This window comes from Nelumbo nucifera, chromosome 1 (genome assembly GCF_055504915.1).
Source record: "Nelumbo nucifera cultivar China Antique chromosome 1, China Antique-T2T, whole genome shotgun sequence".
Classification (NCBI taxonomy): domain Eukaryota; kingdom Viridiplantae; phylum Streptophyta; class Magnoliopsida; order Proteales; family Nelumbonaceae; genus Nelumbo; species Nelumbo nucifera.
Window position 1 is genome coordinate 57,232,835 of NC_142649.1, and position 12,645 is coordinate 57,245,479.

The 12,645-nt window shown below is 37.6% G+C and overlaps 1 protein-coding gene across 1 annotated transcript; it reads left to right on the forward strand.

The window, feature by feature from the left end:
* The first annotated feature begins 945 nt into the window (after window positions 1–945).
* LOC148803301 (uncharacterized) lies at window positions 946–1,894 on the forward strand. The gene has a single exon (XM_088896794.1). It carries the CDS (start codon window positions 1,120–1,122, stop codon window positions 1,459–1,461), a length of 342 nt encoding a protein of 113 aa, XP_088752920.1. The 5' UTR covers window positions 946–1,119; the 3' UTR covers window positions 1,462–1,894.
* Window positions 1,895–12,645: the final 10,751 nt, after the last annotated feature.

The window sequence follows — 12,645 nt, forward strand, 5'->3', positions numbered from 1 at the left end:
CCATCCTCTCCTCTGCGTCTCCGTTCTTCCCAGTTGTCTCCATTCTTCTCGGTTGCAGACTTTTCCCTCAGCATTTTCGTTCTTCCCGGTTGCAGACTTTGTCTTCAGCATCTCTGTTCTTCCCGATTGCAGACTTTGTCCTTAGCGCCTCCGATGCTCTTCCTAGTTGTAGACTTTCTCCTCAGTGTTTCCATCCTCTCTCCATCCTTCGAAGACGATTACTAGACCTGTAAACGATTTCTATCAAGCCGAGTAAAATAAACATGACTTCTCAACCAGGTACTCAGAGACAACAGGCGAAAATCTGATGATTGCACCTGAATTGAATCAATAAGATATCAGATTATTGGTCGATAATTCCTCTTTGAGGTATGTTTTTTCTCTAAATGTAACAAGCAACCCAATCAAACGAATTCATTTTATGTTCTTTCATTAAATTACGTTTGAATGGTTAAACCTAACATATTACAGCAAATCGAATTCAAATTGAATTCAGATATTTGACTTATTCGACGAATTCGAATTCAAATGATTATTTAAAAAAACTGTCGAATATCAAATAGAATTTGAATTGTCGCTTGTTTAATCGGTTTCGAATTGGAATCAAGTCATATCCGATTCGAATTTGCTCCGTTTACTGGCCTAGGGGTATCCCATCCCTCAAATCCTTAACCCCCAACCCTAGTGACAGTGGGATTTGATCTCAAATCTCTGTTACAACTAATTGAGCCACCATCAGTGGTTCATAATACTAGTAAGTGCACATGCTCCCAAAGCTCTCCATTTTCATATCTTATAAATCCATTCTTCCCCTCTAGTGATCTATCAAACTATAACCTGGAGCCCACCTCCTCCTTAATTCTAAAATTCTCCATTGTCTGGTCTGGGGTGGTGGGACTCCCGTCTCTTTCTTCTTTATGTCTCGATTTGTATTTCTTTTGTCTCTTGTCATGCACGTTCAGAACCGGTGGCTTCTTTGTCTTTCTTAAACCACTTCTAAATCCGCCTCTGGTTTTCTTCAAAACTCTGAAACTCATGAGCTTGTTGTCACCCATTTTTTCTATATATACATAAAAGAACTCCTGGGTTCATTTCATCCAAACACAGATTCATAAGCTTATGTACCCTTCTTTACTAGAGAGAAAAAAACAGATAAAGAGAGAGAGAGAAAGAAAAATGAGTTCAACGAGCAGAGCATGGATTGCAGCAGCTACTGTTGCGGCTGTTGAAGTGATGAAAGATCAAGGCCTATGCAGATGGAATTACACCCTCAGATCGTTGCACCAACATGCCAAGAGCAATCTTGGATCATTTTCTCAGGCTACGAAGAGCCTATCTTCTTCTTCTTCTTCCATGGCCATGGCGAGCAGTAATAAAGCCATGAGAGAGGAGCAGCAGATGAAGCAATCCGAGGATTCTCTTAGAAAAGTTATGTACTTGAGCTGCTGGGGTCCCAATTGATCCATCCATACATTGAATGCACGGACGGAGTCTGAAAGTTTTGGACCAACAACGCCAGAATGGAAATCGAGAATAAACCGGAAAAAAGAAAATAGAGAAACCCCAGAAAAGTCATACGCTCGAGCCTGAAGATTTTCCTTCTTGAAGATTGTGATTGTGAAGCGAAAACCTCTGTAAATGTCTGATAATTGTTCTCATACATGTAAAGAACACTTTGTCCCTTTTCTTCCTTTTTTCCCTTTTAAACATCTACAGCTCTGACCCATGTTCAAGATGAAATCCCTTTTACACACCTAAACGTGCATCAAGTTCATGATTTCTGATGAAATTAATCCCACTGTATGACCATGGACACCTGCATGTTCAAGATGAAATGGCATGAAAATTAGTAAAGAAACTATACAGTGGCTGAGTTTTGGATCCTACCTACATTTTCTCACGAGTCCTACTTAAGAGTTCCTCCCTACATCAAAAATCATGATTAGAGGGATTTGTCAATCAGTTTGTGTATCATAGAGATTTCTATGAATTGTAATCAAAATTTTCTACCAAACAACGCCATCCTATTTAGCACCCTGTTGTTCGGACTACTTCTAGGTGGCCGATGACTCAGAGGTCAAAGTGGAGGATTTTTGCTGGATGAGGACTTGGATGCCGAGCTGACTAGACCAAGCTGGGGGTAGATTGGGTGCCGAGTTGGGTTGATTGCTGAGCTGGGTAGCTCTTCAGAGAAACCTGCAAGAAATCAATGTTAAGAGTATCCGAGGTGGCTAACCCGATAAGGCCACTCTGATAATTAAGTTAGTACTCTCGTAGTAAATCGCGAGCTATAAAAAATTATAAAGTATGAGAGCTAGAATGTGCTTACTCGCCCCTCTCATATGTCATTGGGGTTGGTGCCTTTATATAGGCATTGTTTGTTTTGGGCCTTACGCACTGCATCCGAGATTTCTGAGAGGTCGTGCCTAACCGGTTCGAGATCCTTGGAGGTAACCGCCGTGCGCGTCCACCATCCTCTGGAACATTTGATACGTGGGCCAACTTCTGATAAACTTGGGAGCGTCGGGATATGCATGCCGAATTTATCGGTGAGAAAATCTCGTAGGTCACCGCCTGGTCCCCAGTCAGGTCGGCAAGCCCTCAAGGGATGTCACTCCATGCGTCGAGGTCACTTCGGCTGGTGACGAGGTGCTGCAAGCTGACCTATGTTGTGGTCAAGGTCGCTAGGTCGGCATAAAGGTAGGTCGCAAGGTTGGCAGTAAAGGTAGGTCGCCATGATGGGGTAAAGACAAGCCGCAATTTGGGACTTCAAATCATCACTTAGATGGTGTCTAGGTGTCATCTAGCTATTTTGAGATGCCATGTGTCACAATGTCATTGGAGGGCCAAATCCGCCCTCACCAATTGCCCCCCACTCTCGAGTTGAAAGTAGCTTGGCGAAGAGAGTAGATCACTCCTTTTGGCCTGGAATGACTGATTCAATAAGTTCGTAGTCGTAAGCGTCAGTCCAATTTGCTTCTCAAGTCGGAAGAGTCCAAGTGTTTGCAGCCTTACGTAGGACATCGCCGTCTTGATTATCGGGGTACGGGAGTGAATTCATCTGCTCGAGGAGAGGTGGAGTAGGTACCCCGAGGGCATCTACCTTATTAGGAATGTGACCATCAGGGGGTTCTAGAGTCTAACTAAGTACCTCAACAGCAAAGCTCATCATGCCGTCCTCAAGAAGGGGTTTTGTGTGGTTGTTTTATCAAGTTGCTCCAGCTAGGTAGACTTCGACGTAGTGTTTCTTGAGTTGATTCTCGAAAGAATAGCTGGCGAGTTCGATGCGGAGCTAAGAACCAAGGTGGAGGTCGACCAAGTTTGCGTCCGTCATGATGTTGAAAGCAAACTAGTCTTTCCTTTGTTTTTCTTTCTTGTGCTGAATTAATGTTCCTTCCGTCGTTTCTTTTTCTCCAAAAAATTTTCTCTGTGTCGATTCACCCGAGGTGCCGAACTAGTGGGTTGGGCATAGTTAGGAATAATCCGAGGTCGATGTAAGCCGAGGGGTGCGAGCACTATAGGGAATGTATCCGACATGTTTGCACACCTATGAATGCAAACTGCATTTTTATTTCGCCCATGCCAGAGAGGAGACTAGGTTTTAGGTTGTCCATGCCGAAGTGACTGGGTCTTGTGTGGTGCCGAGTTCTTCTATCAGCTCGCCACCATAACCCTTAGGCCTAGGGAGCAACTCGTAGTCCACTCTCCTTACTCTTGACTTTGCCCATGCCGAAGGGGCGACTGGGTCTCAGGTTATGCCGAGGTCTTTATCAGCTCGGCACCTTAGCCGTTAGCCTTTGGGAGTGAGTTCGTAGTTCACTCTCCTTAATATTATTTGGCCAATGTGCAGCTTGACCTTTCCACGTACGCGGATGGTCATTATGTAGTAACTTCTCATATGGCTTCTTCTATGTCATCCTGTGGGATTATCTTCCTGTGTGAGTGCTTGCGAGACCACGACATACATGTTCTACCCCCCCTTGCGAGGGCATAATGTTGTTGTTAATGTGAGTCGGTAGTTCAGGGCCATGGCTGCACTACATCAGCTTCGTAATGACACCGGTCGTTACTAATTGTGGCTGCACCACAGGGAGCTCGACCTGTGGGAGCAACTCTACTAACTGTAGGTCACCGACTCGCTTGGGAGACTTGAGGGGCTCGACCTACAAGGGCGTTCGCATAGTTTATAGGCCGCTAACTCCCGTGGGAGCCGCTAAGGGTTCAATCTGTAGGAGAGACCTCGCCAAGAGGACTGATGAGGCTTATCCGAGCTAAAATATAGTCGGTAGAGCTGCTTAGTTTGTTGGCCATCAACTCCATGTGGGAACCATGATTGGCTCAACCTGCGGGGACAGCCTTACTCCGAGGTGCTTGTCGCCAGACTGCTGGTTGTTAAGGTCGTTCTACTGCTGTCTATTCTAGATCGACATGAATACGTCGAGCTGCTCTCATGCTCACATTTGGAAATTCATACTTCATCTCATGGAACTGCCATGCTTCGATCCGGTGGGAAATGCTTATGGCTCTACTGCAGGGAGAGGGGCGTTCACATGTGGTAGTGGGGTATTTATCTAGGGCACTGGGGATGCTGAGTTTGGCCTAAACTTGTCTGATTGTCATAGGGGAGTTCTCCAAGTTCATCACAGATGTTTTTGCCCCCAGAAATTGGTATTCGTTCTGAGTGTTGATGCCGCTCAAAAGTGCCTTTGATTTCTAAAAGGTGAGATCTTAGCTTTCTGGAAGGTAAGGACTTAGCATTTTAGAGGTGAGAACTTAGTTTCTTGTAGCGTTTCCCACAGACGACGCCAATTGATAAAGGGTTTTTTGATAGCACCCTATTGTTCGGAATACTTCTAGGTGGCTGATGACTCGGAGGCCAAAGTGGAGGACTTTTGTTGGATGAGGACTTGAATGCCGAGCTGACTAGGCCGAGCTGGGGGTAGATTGGGTGCCGAGCTAGGTTGATTGCTGAACTGGATAGCTCTTTAGAGAAACCTGTAAGGAATCAATGTTAGAGAACCCGGGGTGGCTAACCTGGCGATGTCACTCCGATGATTAAGTTAGTACTCTCGTAGTAGATTGCAAGCTGAAAAATCATAAAGTATGAGAGATAGAATGTGCTTACTCGCCCCTCTCTTGTGTCATTGGGGTTAGTGCCTTTATATAGGCATTGTTTGTTTTGGGCCTCACGCACCGCATCTGAGATTTCTGAGAGGTCGTGCCTAACCGGTTCGAGAATAACCGCCATGCGCGTTCACCATCCTCTGGAACATTCGATACGTGGGCCAACTTCTGATAAACTTGGGAGCGTCGGGATATGCATGCCGAATTTGTCGGTGAGAAAATCTCGTAGGTCACCGTCTGGTCCCCAGTCAGGTCGGCAAGCCCTCGAGGGATGTCGCTTCTCGCGTCGAGGTCACTTCGGCCGGTGATGAGGTGCTACAGGCTAACCCTGGATGAAGTGCTGCAAGCCGACCTAGATTGTGGTTGAGGTCGCTAGGTCGGCGTAAAAGTAGGTCGCCAAGTCAACGGTGAAGGCATGTCGTCAGGTCGGCGGTAAAGGTAGGTCGCCAGTTGAGGTAAAGACAAGCTGCAATATAGGACTCCAAATCATCACTTAGATGGTGTCTAGGTGTCATCTATCTATTCTGAAATGCCATGTGTCACAATGTCATTAGATGGCCAAATCAGCCATCAGACTATATATTAGTATATTACGTTTTGAAAGAACATTCATTAATTGTTTATTAATTTAAGAAAAATAAGAATGTAGCATTCTCATATTGTTAGACAAATTATAAGGATAATTAAAAAACACCCATCTCATTCTTTTTAATTACTTGCAAACAAAAATATATAAGAAATAGATGGTCAAATGTTTGGGGCAAGGCCACACTTGGGCTAATTGACTTTGACTTTCTGATTAATACTAGATTAGAGAAGAGAAGAAACCAATTGATCTCTCGATTTCTTCAATTAAAAATTTAAAACATCCATGGCTCAAACTATAGGTATAGCAGATAGAATTAGAAATGCACGGATACAGTGAAAAAATTAACTGCACATAAATGCGTTAGGGAAAGTTTGTAAAACTTAACTGCCACTACCATATGTGAGAGAAAAATCGTGGGGAGGCGTCTGATTTGATCATGCATGTATTTATTATTCATTATAATTAAGTAATAAATGAATAGTGATTGTATTTTCATTTTGGTTCAAAATGAATAAATCATGGTTTTTAAACTGTTGTTGACCTGGATAGTTAGGTTCAGCCCGAAAATCATGTAGGCAGCCGTTTCTGTTTCACCCCTAAATTGTTTAATTGCTAAAAGTCATTGATTTGGTTAGTGATTATTGACGTGGGTTGTTTACCCGTTGGTCCATTTGATATTCTGATAATGGTTTTTAGCCATTTTTATTTTAATTAATTTTTAATTTTATTTTTCAATTACAACAACGAGCCATTTATTTGAACTAGTTGGTTAAACCACTAACCTGAAATTGGTGTTCAAAATGGTTCCGATTTCGAGTTGATTTTTAAACCATTCCACTAAATTTTCAGTTATTCAAGACATATTTTTGTGATTTATGTATAATTGTAACCTCAACATTGGATGCTTAAATTTGAGCTAAGTCGCTTCTTTTGCTCCTCATTTATGTGGTTCTTCCCTTTCATCCAAAGTTCACCTCTGTATTGTTGGTATCGCTGCTCATTTATACAATCCATTGTGCCTTGTGGGGCAATAAGAAGAAAGAAGCAGAGTAATAGTTTATCACTAATCCCACTATGGGGGCAGGCAAAAGCCGCAATACACAATAAAATAAATCAGTGGATAATGGGGCCCATTCTCCACTATCTTTTTATTTATTTTTTTATTGATTCCTTTTTCTCTTTCAGTAATTGTAGATAGTGTGGGGTTTTTCTCTCTTTGCTGATATCTTCTTCTTTAAGAGAATTTCGAAGAAATCAATCTATTTGCTAGTATTTGGTAATGTAAGATAATTTATTCTCCTATTCTTAATAAATTGTTTAGGCAACCATTTCTGTTTCACCCCTAAATTATTTCTTTGCTAAAAATCATTGATTTGGTTAGTGACTATTGACCCAGGTTGTTTAACCATTGACCTGTTTGATTCAGGCAATGGTTTTTAGCCATTTTAATTTTAATTAATTTTAATTTTTTTTTTAAATTGCAACAACGAATCATCTGTTTGAACTGGATGATTTAACCACTGACACAAAATCGGTGGCCAAAGCGGTTCTGATTCCGAAATGCGTTTTGAAACATTCAAGTAAATTTTCGGTTATTCAAGACGTAGTTTTGTGATTTATGTATAATTGTAATTAACCTCAACATTGGATGCTTAAATTTGATCTAAATAGCTTCTTTTGAACCTCATTTATGTGGTTCTTCCCTTTCATCCACTATTCACCTCTGTATTGTTCGGTATCCTTGCTCATTTATGCAATCCATTGTGCCTTGTGGGGCAATAAAAAGAAAGAAGCAGAGTAATAGTTTATCACTAATCCCACTATGGGGCCCTTTCTCCACTATGATACGGGTAAGATTTGATATGGAAGGAGTTTTGACCAATGAAAATCGACTCGTGAATTTTGATAAATGACACCTGATTCACTGCCACATTTATGATTTGAATTTATTGGTCAGTTTTCAGATATCATATCTTTTCCATATCATAGTCAAACCATCTTTTCTTTTTTTCTTTTTGGTTCCTTTTCTCTTTCAATAATTGTAGATAGTGTGGGGTTTTTCTTTCTTTGCTGATATCTTCTTCTTTAAGAGAATAAAGGAAGAAATCAATCTATTTGATAGTTGTTTTAAATCCTTTTCTACCAAGTTCTTGGTTGTGGTTTCTTATATTCTCTGTCAAGGCTTTGGTGTGCATTTCTTGCCTTTTAATTGATTGGTTCGAAAGGCTTTTTTAGAATTATTTGGTAAGATCTTCCCTTTAGTACTTTTTATTTGAAATGAACCTTGTTTAGTGGTTATCTTATACATAAGAGGTGATTTTTATGCTGATGTTGAAGTCCTCTAGTTTAATCTATATCTATATATATAATAGAAAGAGGAAAGAGAGGAGGTGAGGGGTACTTTGACCACAGAGCTCACTTGTGCCTCTTCCTACTCTCCTTTCTCACATAAGTACATATTTATTTTTAAATGAAATAATTAAAAATATAACAAGCTAAAATTAAAATTCTCATAGATATTCATTGTCTCCCATAAAACCCATATTTAATTACTCTCTAATAGGACCATTCTTCTTCTTCTTCTTATTCTTCTCTCTCTCTCTCTCTCTCTCTCCTTAATAGCCAATGTTTGTAACATCTTCCCTACCCAATAAATCCCTATTTTCGTCTTAAATCTTTTTTAATCCTTTTTATTTATTTCTGATAAAGTAGGGGTGTAAATTATATGGAATTTTTTTTTTTTGAAAAAGCCCATAGGCAATTCATTCATTCATATCATCGACAAGTACATGCAAAAGGAAATCAGGAGGAATCGACCAAGTAAAGGTCCTTGAGAGATTACAAGCAAATTTCATGATTAAATGTGCAGCTCTATTGCATGTACGAGGCCTAAAAGAAGTAACTGAAGACTGAAATTCTTTCAAAACGTCCTTGTAATCAGTGGTAATGGGAAATAAACGCTAGGGCTGTTCATAAGAAGGCCCAATCCGACCAAACCGACCAACCCAGACCGACCCAACCTGAGTCGGTCGGGTTTTCATCAGCACGGGTCGGTTTCGGGTTGTGCAAATTCCTAAACCGATGATTCGGGTTGGTTTCAGTTTTCACACAAGAAATCTGAAACTGACCCGAACCGAACCGACTTAGTTCCTATTTCAAACATGAAGTTCCAAAGCCCATTAGGTCACCTAGTTTTTGAATGGTTGCAAAAAACTTTGGATTAGTGAATAGTGGTTAATGAACAACTTTTGTGATTAACTTTTCATTTAAATTTTATCATAGGAGATGGCTGAAATGATGTTCAATTTATGACTATTTTTAAAATTAGCAAGATTTTATCATAGGGATGAACTTAGAACCGCAACCGACCCAAACCGATCCAACCCGATTCAAACCAACCAAGTCGGTTTTGCTTAACACTGGGTCGGTTTCAGTTTCTATGTCAGGTAACCCGACCAGGTCGGGTCGGTTGGGAAAACTACAGTAAACCGACCCAACCCGACCCGTGAACAGCCCTAATAAACGCCAAGGGAAATCCAGACGGTCATTCAAGAGGGCTCAGACTACCTTTCGAGCGTCACTTGCAATCAGCGATAATGCAATAAATATTAATTTTAGTATTTATAAATTAATATAAAATAAATATAGATTCAGATTTAAATTATTATTAACAAATATAATTTTTTTGAATGTTATTTTCCAGAATTATTAATTGATATAAGTGAAATTAGTTTACTATATTATTTTCCTAGTTAAATAATATCATTATTTTAAAAATTAAAATATTAATTATTTATTGAATTTCCTAATCTATGAGATTATAACTTATACTATTATTACATAATTTTGTTATTAATTTTATAAAATATTAAATTAGTATTAATTTGAATGTTATGAAATGTATTATAATTATTTTTCTACTTTTAAGAAAAATTTTAAATTTGTTGCATAATTTCGTTATTTTAACTATTTAAATTTCAGTTATTTTAAATATTTTGTTTTTTAAAATATTTAGTTATCTAAATATTTAAATAATATGTAAAATATTTAAAATATTTCGTTATTTGAATTTTATTTATTTTAAAGTTATTGCATAATGTTAAATATTTTGTTATATAATTATTTAGATAGTCTCAATTTATTGTTCGTTAAGATATTTAGTTGTTAAAATATTTAAATAATATTTTTTTAATGTTAAATTAAATAATCTGTAAAATTATAATTTATATTGTTAGTACATAATTTCGTGAATTTTGTAAAAATGAAAAATTATTAATAATATGAATTTTATTAAATCTATTATAATTATTTTTGGTGGTTTTAAGAAATATTTTAAATTATTTTATAATTTCATTATTATATTTAAATAATTTTTAAATTCGTTAATTCAAACCTTCTTTATATGGATATATCGAGATAATTGGGGAGGAACTGGGGGATAATGGTGCCACTTGGAAAAGTAGGGGAGAAGATAAATAGGAATTAGAGATAATTTAGGAGAAAGTGGGGGATAGTGGTGCCACTTGGCTAGACATTAGAAAATCAAATTTCTTTTTTTTATCTATTGGTTGTTAGAGATCATTTAGCCTATGTTGTTTCCTTATTTTCTCTCTCAAGTGTAGATTTGTTTCATGTATTCTCCTTGTTCAACAACAAAATGCAATAGGGAAGCACGTAACATGAGCCTTTGGTTATCTTTGTCATTTCAATTTTAAAATTATTTTTGAAATTAGTGGCCACGGGATTTGATTCCAGGTCTCTGCTACAACTAGCTAGACAAAGAACCTATCAACTAAACCACCATCAATTGGTTCTCATGCTAAGCAATTGATGTATGTATTCCTCATACTTCTCGTAATTCTTTTTTCTAGTATTTTATATGTAAAGAACTAGAAAGCCTAGTATATAATAGAAGGTAGAAAGAGTGGGGAGTGAGGGGCCCTCTGACCATGTATATAGCTTACATGTGCGTCCTCCTACTCTTCTTTCTGACACATGTGCATATTTATTTTTAAATGAAATCACTAAAAATATAAGAAGGCAAAATTTAAACTCTCATAGGTCTTCATTGTATCTCATAAAATCCATATTTACTCTCTAATAAGACCTTAAATCTCTCTCTCTCTCTCTCTCTCTCTAATATATATATATATATATATCAAACCTGAATAGTCAATGTTTATAACATTTCCCATACCCATTAAATCCTAATTTCCTCTTAAATATCTCTTAGTCCCTTTTGTCTCTCTCAAATAAAGCATGGGTATACATTAGATGGATTGGGTTAATTTGGCTTTGTAGAACAACACAATGCGAGGTAGCCCACCCCGAACCCAAGTCTGTACTACAACTAGCTAGAAAACATATCAACTGAGTCACCATGAATTGATTTATGTTCTTCTCATAATATAAAAGCTCTATCAAACGGAAAGTTTGAAGCTCAATAAGTAAAAAAGATAAGAAAATTATTTTTTATACTATTATACATGTAAAGAAAAGGGAGAAATATATAAAAACTGTGGTGAATCACTATTTCTTCATTTTCTCCCCAAGTATAATTTTAAACAGCATTGTATGCATCACATGACCACTAATATATAATAGAAAGAGGGAAAGAGGGGAGTTCAGGGGTTCACTCACTACAGAGCTCACATGTACCTATTCCTCATCTTCTCACACGTGCACATTTATTTTTAAATTAAATCACTAAAAGCACAATAATCAAAATTAAAACCCACATGGGTCTTCATTGTCTCTCATAAAATCCATACTTATTCTTTAATAAAACCATTCTTAAATCTCTCCCTCTCTCTTTCCACCCAATGTTTGTAACATCTCCCCTCCCCATTAAATCATTCTTTTCCTCTTAAATCTCTCTTAATCCCTTTTGTCTCTTTCGAATTAAGTAGAACTGTAAATTAGATGAATTGATCTAGGTTAAGGGCCAATCCTAAATAGGAACCCTAGTTTGGAACCAAACTAATATAAAAACCCAAATTTGCTCACCTTGTAGATGGGGTAAACCAATCTTCTTTTCCTAAGTATGTCAAAAGAAGCCATGTTTCATTTCCATGGGTTATTAGATTTTTCTCTCTTTTTTATTAATTTAATATAGATTTATTTCATGGGTTGTTTAGGTTCAATAATAAATGCAGTAAGAAAGCACTTAATATGAGCCTTTGCTTATATTTGTTAGTTCAATTTTGAAATTTTTTAAACTTGGTCATTCATATCATGTTCAGTACATTTTTTGGCATTATAGGGCTACACAATGGGGGGGGGGGTATCCCATTCTCTAAACCCTTAACCCCCCAACCCTAGTGGCTGGCAATGGGATTTGATCCCAGGTCTCAATAAATAAGAAAGTATTTTTTACTATTATTGTATATAAAAGTCTCAAGAAACCATTTCTCTTTTCTATGGGTTATTAGGTTTTTTATACTATTTTATATGTAAATTACTAGAAATATATAAAAACTTTGGTGAATCACTGTTACTTTATTATTTTTCATTAAAAATACATTTTTAGAAAGTAGCATGTGCATCACATAGGTCACTGCTAGTCAATGTTTGTAATATCTCCCCTCCCCTTTAAGTCCCGCTTTTTCCTTTTAAATCTTTCTTAATCCCTTTTTACTTTTGGATGTGTCTAATAAAGTAGAAGAGTAAATTAAAAGAATTGGGCTAGGTTAAGGACCAGCCCTAAATATGAACCCTAGCTTGGACCCAAAACTTATAATGTCAAAACCCAAATTTGCCCACCCAATACATGGGGTGACCCAAACTAGAAAAGTCTAAAAAGCCATTGCTCATTTTCATGGATTATTAGATTATTCTCTGATTTTGATTAATTTAATGTAGATTTATTTTACAGATTGGTATGGTTCAATCATAAAATGCAGAAAGAAAACACTTAATATGAGCCTTTGGTT